General features: G+C 60.9%; 1 protein-coding gene across 1 annotated transcript in view; it reads left to right on the top strand.

Moving 5' to 3' along the window:
- The first annotated feature begins 111 nt into the window (after positions 1 to 111).
- ZFYVE28 (zinc finger FYVE-type containing 28) overlaps positions 112 to 14169 on the top strand; it is a 53050-nt gene continuing 38992 nt past the window's right edge. Inside the window, exon 1 of the mRNA XM_016159192.2 lies at positions 112 to 392. Within this exon, the coding sequence (XP_016014678.2) occupies positions 354 to 392 (39 nt within the window). The 5' untranslated portion in view covers positions 112 to 353. The remainder of the gene's footprint in view (positions 393 to 14169) is intronic.

Below are 14169 nucleotides of genomic sequence, written 5' to 3'. Positions count from 1 at the left end.
GCGCGCCTCGGGCGGGGCGCGGCGCGGCGCGCGGATTGGGCAGCCTGCGCGGCAGGCGGCGGGTCGGGGGCTCGTGGGGCTCGGCGCATGTGCGGCGCGGGGCGGCGGGGGCCGGCGGAGGCGCGGGGTGTCAGTGAGCCGCGAGGAGCCGGCGCCCCGTGCCGCGTCAGCCAGTCCGCCCGCCGCGGTCTGCGGGTCCGCGCCGCGCGCCGCTTGCGGAGCATCTCCGGGCCGCGCATCTGCCCGTGCACCTGCCCGCCGCCGGCCGGGCGCCCCGGGACCGCCCGCTGCAGCCGGGCCCGGGCGCAGCGCCGCGGAGGGAGGGCCGCCGGGCGGGCGGGACCCGTGCGGCGATGATGCACAGGTTCCGAAAGTGGCTGTACAAACCCAAGGTGAGCGGCCCCGTCCCGCCCGCCCGGGCAGACCTCTCCCGCGCTCCTCCGCTGCGCTGGCCATCGCCCTTGTCCTGCGGCGGGTTCCCGTTCCAGCCGAGCGAGGGCGGTGAGTCCAGGAGGGGAGGCTCAGCCGGGGCCACGGCGAACGCTCCCGCGGTTACCCTCCAGCCCGGGTGCGCCCGCGGCCAGAGCGGCCCCTCTTCCTCCCCACCTCGGTCCTGCTCGAGCCTCGCAGTCCCGCCCCGCAGCCCGAAGCAGACCCCTACTCCTTCTGGGTCCCAGAAGGACCTTTCTATCCTCTTCTCTACACCGGGACGATTCTCTCATTCCCCTCTGCCTCCCCTGCCCCCATTATCCCGGGTCCAGATTGTGCCCCCCCTTCCTCTGCACTCCTACTTCCCCTAGGTTCTGAAGGGAACCCTATTTCCCTCTGCCCGGGTCCCCGTGTCCACAGCGGATCCGCATTCGTCGTCCGGGCCCTGCCTTCCCGAACCAGGACGGATCCGCACCTTGGCCACTGGCGTCCCCATCCTTGTTCCGTGCCCATCCGCGCGCTCCCGCAGCAGGACAGGTGCCCTGCCGGGAGGTGGGAGGTCGAGTGGCCGGAATTGCGTCGTCCTCGCTTCCCATCCCGCGCGGCGCCCCTTGTCCGCGCGAGGTCGGGGTCGGGACCCGGTTCGGGCGGCGCGACCCGCGCGCTTCGGCGGCTGCGCCAGTCGCACTGCGGGCGCGGCGTCCCCGCCGCCCGGCCCGGCTCATGTCCGCTGCGGCCGGAGCGGGCCGGGGACGGCGTTGTCTCGGACCCCGGTTTAGGGTCCTGGCCGCGTTCTCAGAGTCCGGAGTCTGTGCACCGTGAGGGCCCGAGCGCCCAGGTCTTGGTTGGGGGGTTGCGGTTCGGGTGGGGTCCCCGCACCAACCACTGGGCGCGTCGGACATCCAAGGCAGCAGTGTCGATGAAAGACCCAGGGAACCCACCTCTCCCCACAGGCTGGCCACTTTTTAGGATCCGACTTCGCAGCTCGCCTCCCCCAGCGTGGGTGGTCTCCAGGGTGGGGATTTCCGTCTGTCCGTGCCCTCCTGGCGTGCCCACGCAAGGAGGCAACGGGTCGCTTTGGAAGAGCGCACCCGAGGTCCTGGGGCGACCTCAGGGACCTGGAGGGCTCGTGGTCTTTGCGGAGGGAGTGCTGGGTTGAGGGCTCAGGACGCCCGGAGCCGAGCCTGGCGGAGCTGGGCCTCGCCCAGCGGGGACCCTGGTTCTCTCTGCCTGGGGGAGCCGCACTTGACCTCGCTGACATGTAGCCGCTGCTTACTGGTGGTGGCGGCTCGGTGCGACCCTGGTGCATCCTGGCGCTGCGTGCGGTGCGTGAGCTTGGGGGCCTCGCTGTCCTTGGCTGCCTTCTGCCTGGCCCTCTTCCCGCTCAGTCCCCGCAAGGCGGCTCTCGGTCCTGCCTGCGTCGTTGTGAAGGTTGCCACGGGAAGGTGGCAGGCAGCCTCTGCACGGGAGCTTTTTGTTTGTGTGACTTTTTTTGCCAGTTAAAGAAAAAACTAACTTGTCAAAAGGTCATTTGGGGGTGGGCTGCAGTGTAATTTTTTCAATGGCAAATGGCAAAAGTCAAGGGAAATGCATTAGGTTAAGTAACATCCTGGTGTCTTGCAGAACACTTTTGTCAGGGGGCCTGGGGTGCCCCGGGGCCTCTGTCCCCGCAGCTGTGGACGAGGCCTTGTTTCTGGGGCCGCAGACCCTATCACGTTGTTGGGAGGAGAGGGGCGCGGGGTTGTGGGCTCTGCTTCGTCGGCGCTGGGCGGCTGCGGCTGCCCTGCCCGCTCCTGTCTGGGAAATCGTTATGAGTGGGAAGTGACACTGTTCTTGACGTTGTACCCAGATTTGAGACTCTTGTCCCTATGTTTTCGTTTTTCTCGGGCTGCAGCCCTTCCAAGGCGAGCAGGGGCTGGCGCCCGTGACGTGGAGAGTTGGCGACTTAAGTGGCCCTAGTGATTTGGTCCACCCCGAGGGGTGGCGTCCCATCTGGTCCTCCGCTTTTCTTCACTGTCATCTCGTCATGTTGTCCGATACTTGCCCCTGACCCCTGGGCTCCAGACACATCCGCATCTGAGGTCTTTATGTGCAGCTCGGCATTCTCTGGACGCGGTGCCCTGTGGCCAGCCTGAGGCTGGGCAGTCCCTTGTTTGAGATCTGCCTTTGGAGTTAACTATCTTGTTTGTGGGAAAGGTTGGGGTATATTTGGTTACCCCAATAACTTTTCGTTTTTCACACCAAAGCTCACATTTTTGCCTGGGATGGTGACTTGAAATCTACCTTCTCATCCTTTGTAATTTAACACATTTTGACATAAATGCGCACAAAGTCAGTCCTGGGGCGGTTCCGGGCCTGGAAGAGTTGCATGTGAGTGTGAGCTGTAGGAGGATGTGTCTGGGGGAGATTGTCGCCTGCAGTGAGGGTTCTTTTCACTTTTGTATTTAGATAGATGTACAATTCAAACTGCATTCTCGATGTAATCCCTGCTTTGGTTTGAAACTGAACACTGAACCTCTTGTTCATTACAGTGCAGTGGAAAATATTCTGAAACCAAAAATATTCATTGTTCTTGTAGTTCTAAGAAGCATTTGGAAATGCTTTAAAATATTCTTATCTGACACTTAACTTTCATATTTGAATCATTAGAAAATACCTAAGTTGGGTAAAAAAAAAAAATCTGACGTAGAAAACAATAGCTTAACATTAAAATGACATTTGCAAACGCTTTTACTTCCATTTATTTTCTTGAAGGCAGTCTTTTAAACGCCACCATCGTCTTTCTTTGTGTTAAATGTTCAGGATTTGTGGGTCTTTCCTGGATGGGGCATGGGGAAGGCGGTGTGTGGGAAGCTCATCAGCCTTGTGCTGCTGGTGAGATACTTTCCTGCTTTTGTTTAGAGAGAGCCTTTTCAAGGAGTTAACTTTAAAAAGTAGAAAAAGTCGGTATCTTCATTTGAAACAGAAATATCAATACTCGTGTTTCTGGCTGGGTTCTTTTGTCTTGATCCCTGGTGACTGCGCTAAGGGTGGAAATCCTGGCTTGGCAGGGGGGACCCCCAATTGGACCCGCGGAGATTTCTTTGCCATCATCAAGGAGCATATTAATAGCGGTACAGGATGGCTTTGTGTTTCCCATCTTTGAGGAAGACTTGATGGGTGGGTGGGTGACCTGTCCAGATGAGTGGGGGCCACCACATGCTGGGTGATGGCCACCCTTGGCCACGCTGTCCTCACAGAGCTCTTCCTGCGAGCACAGACCCTATTCCGGGAGTTGGGATGTTAGTGTTAATGTCTAGCCAGGCTGCAAACTGATTTGTTTTCAGCCGATGAACTCTGAGTGTCCGACTGTGGCTGTCCTTGCAGTGGCATGCTTCTCCGCGAGGTGAGCTGCTGGAAAGCCAGGGTTCCGGAAAGCCTGGCCGCCCGGCCGTGTGGAGGCCAGCTCACCCTCTTAGGGGGCACCTGGCACGGACTGGGGCTCGGGAAGTCCTGGGAAGGATGCTTGGCAGTGCTGAGTCACTGCGGGCGTGGCTGGCCCAGCACACCCATTCTGTCCCTGAATTCAGAAGGTGCTGGGGCTCCTGCCTCCCTGCCGCTGGGTCTGGCCGCCCCTCCCAGGCACTTCCTTCAGATGCACTGTCAGCTGTGGGCGCATGGGAGGGCCCATGGGTCCGCCCTGCTCTCAGGTCCAGTAGAGTGACCCAGCGGGGGGCTCACGGCTCATTTCCTAGGCTCGGCTGCATTCCTCTCTGTGACTGGGGGTGAGAGTTGGGGGGGCTTTAATGCCTAGCCGCATGCCACTGGCATTTGCAGGGCAAGCGAGAGGCTGACAGCAGCATCGGTGCCGGTGCCAGCTCTGCTGTCATCGCTCAGGGGTCTGTGCTTTGCAGTCAGCAGTGCACTTACGGGAAATGTATGCCATGGTTTCTGTTCAATGGGCGAGTCACAGCAGCAAGTGTTGGGCTTGCTAATGCTATCTGGTCTGGGCGACCAGCGGGCGGTGGCGGGGTGGGGGGCAGGGGGAGCCGGGGCCTTGGCCCGCTGCCCCGCCTCTGCACGGGAAGCCTGTTAGGTCATCTCAGGATGCTTTAGTGCCTCTGCTAAAGCTGCAGGAATTCCCAGGACAGCAGATATGTTGGTTTTAAATGTGTGAAATGCACATCTAAGAACCTGTAAATGACCTAACAGTCATCTGTGATTTTCGGTGGCCTGGCCACGCTTTTCTCGTTTGAGTGGCCAGTGTTGCGTAGCCACAGTTCCTAAGTGCTGTGCTGCGTCGCCCCGCAGCAACGACGCCCCCGCAGCGGCGAGTGATGGCGCTGAGTGGTCCCCGTTCGGAGGCAGCGGCGGCGAGTGATGGCGCTGAGTGGTCCCCATTCGGAGGCAGCGGGCACCTGGGAGGCTGTGGGGCTGAAGCGTCCCTACCGTTTTACTGTGCTGTCCGCCGTGGTCCTCGTGTCTGTCTGCACGGTGTGAGGCCGCAGACATGGTGGCGCGCTTCTGTTCCAGGGCCTGGGCGAGATCCTCACTCACGCTCCAGCCCTGCGCCTCAGTTTCCCTATCTGTAAGCCAGGGTGATAGACCTGCCTTGTGGAATTTAGGGAGACCATGTCTGTCAAAGGCCGATGGTCATGGCTCAACAAATGACGCGTGGGCAGGGAGGGGACGCAACTAGATCCGGGGCGGGGAGCTTCGCCGTGCTGGCCGAGTTTCCTGCAGGACGGACCTGGAGATGCCTTGGGTTGTTATGCACGTCCCATTTAGTGGAACAATTACTTTTGTACTTTGCACAGTTGGATTGCAAAAAAACTTAGATATTGATGGGCAATTCAAGGGTCTGAAGGAGGAAGATAAAAATGAATGGATGTTTTACACTGATCTGAACAGATTAAGCAGAAGAAGAATAGGACATTTCATATTATGGTAATTTATGTAGAGTAGTTGGTTAAGATGAATGGGATGTTTTTGTCCTTCTTACAGTAAGTATTTTGAAGCCCTTCCATTTCTTATTGTTTTTGTGCTGGGTGGATGGGGTCGGGTGGTGGGGGGGATGTTGGGGCACTTCAAGTGGGGCTCCCTTCATGGCTGAGGGGTCCTTGGAGCCCTGCATGGCGGGGTTGGCTCCAGCTGAAGCTTCCCCCAGCCCCCACCCAGAACCCGGCACATGGGTTCTTGGGGGAAATGGACTAGTGCACTCGCTGCGGGATGGTGTCTTAGGGCAGTAAATTTTTTCTTTGAATTTTAGTTTTTGAGACGGTTCCGAATTGTTTTCAAGGATATTACAATTATTTTAAAAGTCTGAAGAAGAATCAACTACTTAAGCATCAGACGTGTGTAAGAGTCCCTCACCCACGGTCACAGCCCCATTATCCGTAACAGCCAGAAAGGTGGATGCCGCCAAGTGCCCCATAGCGGTGCTTGAGTAAATCAAATGTGTTCTAGCCACTCAAGGGAATATTACTCAGCCCCGAAAAGGAGTGAAGCACGTGCTACAACGAGGATGAGCTAAGTGTATGCTACGTGTAGAGAAGCCAGATGCGGAAAACGTGTATCATGTGGTCCCATTTATAGGAAACCGCCGGAGTAGGCAAATCCACTGACCCAGAAGTGGATCGGGGCTGCTGGGGGCGGGGGCTTAGGGACCCGGCTGAGAGGTGTGGGGCTTCCTTTTGGGACAGTGAGAAGGCTGAAGCTGGAGAGAGGTGACGTTGGACAGCACTGTGAGTGTGCTAAATGCCACTGACTGGCACACTTTAGAATGGTTAATAGTGCTGTGAATTTCATCTCAACTAAAAAGATGTTAGCGTTTTTTAAAGTTTTTTTGAGAGATATATCATTTTTCGAGATATCAAGGGAAAAGATGTTTTACAGCTGAGTTAAAAGATACTCAAGGCCACATCTCTCCCGCCGGGCGTTCTGTAACCTCCACCGTGCCCACAGGGCCAGCCCTGTCCTCCCGCAGAGCCACCAGCACTGCCCCCTGGTGGCTGATAGGATGTGCTGCACCTGTGGCCTCCGCGTGGTGACCCAGGAGCAGAGGTGGGGGGCGGAGAGGAAATGGGTAGATGGGCTATGGGGACAGGGCTGGGTCCCTGTAGAGCTCCAGCTGGGGGCAGCCCGAGGCTTCCTTCATAAAGCTGTGCCCTCCGTGACAGGACAGGGGCCAACAAAACCGTACACAACAGTTCATTTCCTGTTGGTGCTGCGTCGCCTGCATGTCTGGCAGAATAAACCTCCGGATAAAACACCTCTGCGCTGGAGTTCACCGTAAAAGGTTAAAGACTCAGGAGAAAGTGGTTGTCCCTGAGCGAGAGTCAGCAAACAGGACTGATGGAACTGATTGATGCCAGAGAGACGCCGGCCCAGCTCACAGGTTTAGGACAATCCAGGAGTTGGGGACAAGACCCGCAGGGCGTCGCCAACCCTTTCTAAACGGGAGCCAAATGCAATTCCCAAAGATGAGAAAGGTCGTCATTGAATTTAAAGGCCCAAACACGGAAACCCAGGCGGAGGAGTGAGTTAAATAGGTGTCGGATGGGGGTCGCCGAGTACCCGCCGCTGCGGAGGGAAGGGCAGCCCCAGCGGTTCGCGGACATAGGGCGGCGTGGGACGGTGCCAGGGGCACCTGACGGGGCTTTCCGGCCGAGAGACAGGAGGGTCGCTGCAGGGTCAGACACAGCAAGCCCGGGTCCCTGGTGGTAATGCAGGCAACGCATGGACACAGCGCAGCGAACCTCGGACGCGGCCTTTGGGGGACTCGGCAGGGGTGACGCTGCGCAGCTGCGGGCCGAGGACTGGGGCGCGGCCGGCGGGCTTCGGGGCTCAGCCGCTCCGCGAAATGGAAGACAGAAGAGTCGCCCCCCACCCCGCCCTGAAGAAGTCTGGGAAATGCACGCCAGACGGGAGGGGGAGGGGAGGGAGGGGAGGGGGAGACGCAGGAGCGCGCGCGGAGGTAGCGATTCCTGCGCAGCTTCACGGAACCGTGACTGGGCCCGAGGACCCCCAAAGCAGGGCGAGTGGGGACCCTGGGCAGGATCACCGGGAGTGGGTCCTCAGGAGTCTGGCGCCCGGGTGGGGGTGACCTGTTGGCCGACTTGGGACCGGGGAGTTAAGTGCGAATTAACCAGGTGACCGCCAGGGTGACAGGTCCAGAACCAGCAACTGCTGGGCTGGGGAGGGAAACGGAAAAGGAGGATGAAGAAGACCGAACCCCGCAGGAGCAGGAGGAGGGGGAGCACGGAGAATACGCGGAGACGGCCGCAGAAGTGACCGTGACCACCTCCCTGCTCTCGGAAAACGCGGACGGGGAGCGCCCCAGAGAGGCTTGTGCGAGGGCCTCGGGGACCCCAGGCTGCCACGCGGCCGCCTGTCACGGGAAAGGACACGTGCCAGCGCGCTCGCCTTGCTGGTCTCCGGGCAGGAGGCGGCTGGCCGGGCCCCCCTGCTGGGGCGCCCCACGGGACCTGCATCCAGACCCGCGCCCCAGTGACACGGCGCGCGCGCGCTCCACGGCGTCTGGGGGCCTGTCCCGCGCTGCGAAGTGCAGGCCCTGCCTCGGCGCCCTGGGAGTGCGCGGGCTGCGGGCTGGCCCCGGGGTGGGCCAGGTCCTGTGCGCTGCTTGCGAGGGCGGACAGGGAGGCGCTTGTCAGGCAGAGGAGGCCCGAAGTCCTGGAGGGAGGTGCCAGGAGTGACGGGCAGTGACATGGGAGGCCTCAGGCAGTGGACGCGATCGCGTCTCCCTTATTCCCCCTGCAAGTGGGTCTGTGTGCGGCGTCCGAGTGAGCTGGGCGGCTGCCCCTGAGTCACATCCGCTCCTCAGCGTCTTCTGCAGTTTTCTGAGGGACGTTACTACTGAGGGAGAGGGGCACGGGGCACGGGACCCCTCCGTACTAATTCCGATAACCGCAGGTGCGTCTACAACTACCTAAAAATAAAAGATTTAAAATAAAATGCAACTTTTAAACAGCATCATTGGCGTGTAACAGACAAACTGCATGTGTTTAAAGCGCGCAGTTGGGAAAGTTTCACAGACACCTGTGAACCTGTCTCCATGGTGAAACTGAACGTAATTATCACGCCAAACGTTCCCCTGCCCCCCTCAATTCCTCTCCTCCTCTCCCCACCTCTCCCCTGCCCCCGCCCCAGAAGAATGCTGGTCTGCTTTCTGTCATTATAGATCAATTTAAACTTTTTATAAAAAAAGGAAGAGCGTGTCGCTAAGGCCAACTCTGAGGACCCCTGACCCTGCCACTGGGAGGCCCCCATGCCTCGCATGCCAAAGGGCAGCAAAAGGAGCTTCCAGAAAGTGGTTACGGAGGGTGCTGTGGCCTGGGCGTGTACCCCAGTTCACGTGTGGGCAAGCCCCATCGCCACGTGGCTGTATTTGGAGACGGCACCTTTAGGAGGTGCTTCAGGTTAAATGGGTCCGGAAGGGTGAGGCCCGCATCCAGTAGGACTGGTGTCCTAACAAGGAGAAACGCCGGAGAAACACTCGGTCTCCCTGGCATGTGAGGTCACAGCGAGGGGCTGGCCGGCTGCGGGCTGGGGAGGGGTCTCGCCAGGGTGACCCGCAGCGGCTCTGGTCTCGGACGTCCAGCCTGCAGAGCTGTGAGGGGGAGAGGATGTCGTTTCAGACCCCCGGCCTGCGAAGCCGGAGAGGGGTGTCGACAGCAGGGGGTAGGGCAGCCCGCTCCCACGTGGAGGACTGCGGGCCCCCCGGGGTGGGGTTTCCAGAGGCCCGTGCTCGGTCTCCACGTGGCCACCACCTCTCAGCAGTCTGCGCTGGGCTTCTTCCAGTGACAGTGACAGTGACAGTGCTCCAAGGGAGGGACAGTGGTCCAGGAGGGCACTGGGCTGCCGCCCCCACGTCACACAGGAATGTTGGCTACATTCTCTTGGTCTCAGCAAGTCCAGGAAGACAGGAGACCCCACCTCCAGAAGGGAGGAGGGGCCGGAGGCACAGGGCTTCCAGGTGGTGGGTGCGCCTTTGTGGGCAGCTTCTCCCCCTGCACTGGGCCCCTCCCCCCGCCTGCGTGCACTGCACCTTGCCCCTCTGCCGGTCTGGCGCTGGCCCATGCCCTGCACGGGTCTCTCCCAGTCCCCTAGGTCACTCTCCTGGAGGGGGAGTCTGCGCCACCTCCCATCTGAAGCAGCGGCCAGGCCACCCTGCCTCCACCTCGAGGTCCCACTGGCCCTACAACTTTGACTCGGACTCCAGCTCCTGGGTTTCCCCCTGCCCCCTACAAGGAGCCAACTGTCGGGCCTCTCCCTGCCCCCGCCCAGCAGCCCCCCGGGACTGCCCCCTCTAGGGCCTGGAGCCCATGGTCATCTCCTCAAACACTGGTTTCCCTGCTGTCCAGGACACAAGGCTCCTGGTTCTGTCCTAGCCTCCTGGCTGCTCCTTCCCTCGCTTCCCGCCTCCATGGTGGGTGCGCACCACCCCCCTTCTACTCCTGACTCCCTCACGTGGCAGCCCAGGCTGCGGGTCACCCAGCTCCACGCCCTCCACGCCCTGATGATGCCTCTCACAGGTGAGGTGCCTCTGCAGCCCTGACCTCCGCTGGGCTCCCTGGCACGTGAGGCTGCCCGTCCTGCCCTCCCTCCCAGACCTGCACCTCTGTCACTCCGTGCCAGGTCATACCTGGAGCGCGCGACTCGAGCATCCTCGGCGCGTGGATGGATGGGAGGGCAAAACGTGGCGTGTACGTTTACCACGCACCCGCTGCAACGTGGACACACCCTGAGGGCACTGAGCTGTGGGAAAGGAGCCAGTGGCAAGGGGACAAACTCTGCACAGCCCCACTCACAGGAGGCCCCTGGAGGGGTCAGAGTCGCGGGAGACGGCGGGGATGGGGGGCTGCGGGAGGGAACCGGACGGCGCTGGAGGGGAGGGTGGGCACGGTGACGCGGGCACTTGACGCCGCTGAGCGAGTGCTCAGAAGTGGCGAGGGTGGTGAATTTTATGTTATGTGCGTCACTGCAGTTGAAAATAGTAAGGAATAAAAGGTGAGCCTTTCTGACACTGTCCCCGGGGCGGGGTCCCCCCCCCCACCGCTGCTCCCCCTCCCCCGCTCCGCCCCCCTCAGCACAGCTGCTGCCACCCAGATTCTGTCCTGTTCCTCTGCCCAGGAGCCTGGGGACCCCACCTCATGGTGAAGCCCCAGGGCTCTCCAGAGTCAGGTGACCCACTGACCACTCCCCTTCCCCACGCTGGGCTGTGTCTCAGACACGCCCCTTGGTGGGGTCCCCTCTGCCAGGTCCCCTCAGGCCTCCCACGAGTTCGCCTTGGTGGCGGCCACCTCCCCCCACTGCAGCAGTTCTCGTGTGGGGACACTTTGACCCTTAGGGGACAATGTCTGGAACAGTTCTGGTGTCAGAGGTTGGAGGGTGACTTGCTGGCATGCCGTGGGTAGCAGCCAGGGATGCCACTCACCATTTCACACAGTGACACAGTGGCACAGGACAGCGTCCACAAGGAGGAGCCACTGGCCCCGGGTCGGCAGTGCCGAGGCTGAGAAACCCTGGTCCTCCAGAGGCCCCGGGGCCCCTCCGCGTCTCCCCCGCCTGCCCCGTGGGCGGGGCCCTTGCTCCCCACACTGCCTGTCCTCCCCCGCGTCCTCTGGCTGCCCCCCCACATCCTCTGTCCCCCCCCCACATGGCTGGTGGCTGTGCAGCAAGTGTGTCCACCTGTGGGGCAGCGCTGTGGCCGAAGGCCATCCTCGCGGTGGCTCTGGCCATCTCCCCTGTCCCGCGTTCTTGGTGACTTGGCTGCAGGAGAGCTGGGGTGGGGGCATGTGTTCAGAAGCCCGTTTCCTGTGTTTCTCAGTGGGCCGCCATCCTCGTCCTCGGGAGCTCTGGGTCCCAAAACCGGGGGGACCAGAGCCGTGGGCCAGGCCGTTAGGAGGCTTCTGTGCTCTGTGCATTGACACCGCTCCTGGAAAACGACGGTGCGTTAGGTGCTTCGTGAAATGTCAGGTGTCGTGTAAATCCCTCTGCTGTTTGCCTTTTAAAATCTAGACCAGGCAAACACTGAGTTCGGGGTGCACCTCTCCTGACTCCTCACTCTTTGCTCAGTCAAGGGAGTGTTGGCCAGACTCCCGGGTCCGACGCGCCAGCTCGGCCATGTCAGGCTATTTGGGGTGTAGGGATCACCCCGTCGGGCGCAGGTATTTTCAGTCTTTAAACAAAAGGGGCGTCACCCTGCCCTGCGTCCCACACGTCTGATTCCGTCTCTGGCAGAGAAGGGACACGCCTCGCCCTCCTGATAAGGCTGGCCTTCTAAAGGGAAAGTTGGGGGTCACGAGGCCTGGCCTGGCTGCGTGGGGAGGGGATTTCCTGACCTTCCCCGGGCCAGGCCCCTCTCAGCGTCCTCTCTGCCACCCCCCGCGCCGGGTGCCGGCTCCGTGGTTGACGTCAGACTGTCCCTATGGCTGCAGGCCCTGCGTGGCCACCGCCCAGACGCCCAGACCCCCTACCCTGGACTGTGAGCTGGGGCTGTCCCTTGTTTGAGAGGCAGTGTTGGTGTGCTCGGGAACCATCGTGACCCGGGCCCATGTCCTGACCTCCTCACGTGGTCAGCTACTACTCGGGTCCGTGATGAGATGGCGCCTCGTCCCACGCAGCGGGCACACGGAGACCGTGTTGGAGAAGGTGGGTCCTCGGGTCTGAGACGTGGCTGCTGCGGCATGAACTGCTGTGACCCAGAAACGCCACCAGCAGCAGGCAGTACAGTGGCCCCCAATGATGCCCACACCCTGGTCCCCGGAGCCTGTGAGTAGCTTAGATGATGTGGCACAGTGGAATGGCAGGTGCACGTGGTTTCAAAGTCACTCACCGGCTGACCTTGACATGGTGGGATGGTCCTGGATCATTGAGGCGCCCACGGTGACCACAGAGTCTTCAGCACTGGAAGATGGGGGCTGAGGACGGGCAGAGTGAGCCGTGACAAGGGAAGGTCTGAGAGGCGCACCGTTGCTGGCTTCAAAGATGGAGCAGGGGCCATGGGTCAGGGACAGTGGTGGCCTTGGGTGCTGGAAGAGACAAGAAAACAAGTGTCCCCTAGACCCTCCAGAAGGAGCTGCCCTGCTGACCCCTGGATTCCAGCCAGTTAGACTCCTGCTGGAATTCTGTCCGCCAGAACCATAAAATCACAGTTTTGGTTGTGTTGAGCCATTGCGTGTGTGGCTGTTTGTTACAGCAGCGACGGGGACGGTGATACCCACCTCCTGGGGACATGTGCACACGGCCGGGCGGAGTGAGAACGGTCGTGGATCTGCTTGCCCAGCAAAGACCCGGGAGCATGTGGGTGCCCCTGGGGGGCGTGGCCAAAGGCGCCGCGGGGCTCCGTGCGGGGGAGGGGCGAGTGCAGAGCAGTCACGGGAGGGCAGAGCGCACAGGATGTGAGAAATCAAAGCCGGTCTCAGAATATCGCACGCGCGTGACATCCTTTTCATAGAGCTAAAAACAACCAAAAATACATTTCAGAGCTACGTACGGCAGCAACCAAGCTGCATTAAAGGGGCCGGATGAGTCAGAGTCTGGGGTGCAGGTAGCTTTGGGGGGGCGGATGAGGCCGGGGTTACGGGTGGGGTTCTACCTGACCTCGGCTGGTGGGCTTATGGGTGCTTATTGCACAATTCAAAACAACCCTGCCCCATGGAGCCTGTTTGCATAGTTCAGCAGTCGTGGCCTTGGGGCCCGGTGGCCCGTGGCCTAGTGGCCCATGGCCTGTCTCCCTCTGGAGAACTCCCAGCCCAGCAGTTTTAAATCAGCGTGCAAATCGCGTTACGCGTGAAACAGCACACGCCTGTCATGTACGCACATCGTCTGTGCTTGGCGAGGGGAAGGCAGGCGTTGAGCGTGCCAGGGAGTTAGAGGGGTATAGGGGCCCTGCCCGCAGCGGGGCTGTGAGATCTGGGGAGCCTTCCGGCGGCCGCCATGCGGCACCACGGGACCCGCGGTGGACTCCCCTGGGGCTCTGCCGACGGACACTGGTCGACCGGCGTGGTCGGCACGAGGTGGCTCCGGCTCCTCCGGGGGGGCTTCGCACCGGAGCTCCTGTTGCTTTGCCGGGGTCTGGGAGGGGAGAAGCCTTCTCTGGGGACGCCAGGACCTGTCCCGCATGGACGTGTGTGTGCGTCTGCACCTCAGTCACCTCCTCTCGCTGACCTCACGGTCAGAGCCGAGCGTCCGGGCAGGCGGCCGGCGAGTCCCGGGTGAAGGAGGGGACTGCAGGTGGGCGTGTGACAGAGGAATCGGGACGTGTGTCCTTTGGTGACTTTTCCCTTGAGTGACGCGAGTCAGCAGCTGCAGTGGGGTGGTCTTAGCAGCCCGTAAGTTGTCGCATTCACTCCAGGGCAGCAAGCGGTCCCCAGCCCTTGTGGCACCAGGGACCGGTGCTCCTATGGGAATCCGATGCCTGAGCATCTGAGGTGGGGCTGAGGCGGCTGGGGAGCGGCTGCGGACAGATGGCGCCTTGCGGGGGGGGGGGGGGGGACGCCTGCTCCACCCGGCGAGGCGTGTTGGCAAACACTGGCCTTAAACAACGTCTTTCCCCAATGACACACGATAGACCTCGATGAATGAAAAAAGATGTGACCTTAATGCACTTATGTTGAGAGTTCTGCTTATTTTATACTGTCAGGTCCATTTTTAATGGTCACGTTCTGTCTGATGTAGATGACACTTCAGGCATTAGATTCTCGGTCTGGCTGGTGGTCATGTGGTACAGCCGGGGGC

The sequence above is a fragment of the Rousettus aegyptiacus genome, unplaced genomic scaffold (genome assembly GCF_014176215.1).
Source record: "Rousettus aegyptiacus isolate mRouAeg1 unplaced genomic scaffold, mRouAeg1.p scaffold_m13_p_10, whole genome shotgun sequence".
Classification (NCBI taxonomy): Eukaryota; Metazoa; Chordata; class Mammalia; order Chiroptera; family Pteropodidae; genus Rousettus; species Rousettus aegyptiacus.
Note: the sequence above shows the minus strand (reverse complement) of the source record. Positions and strands in the feature narration are given on the sequence as shown.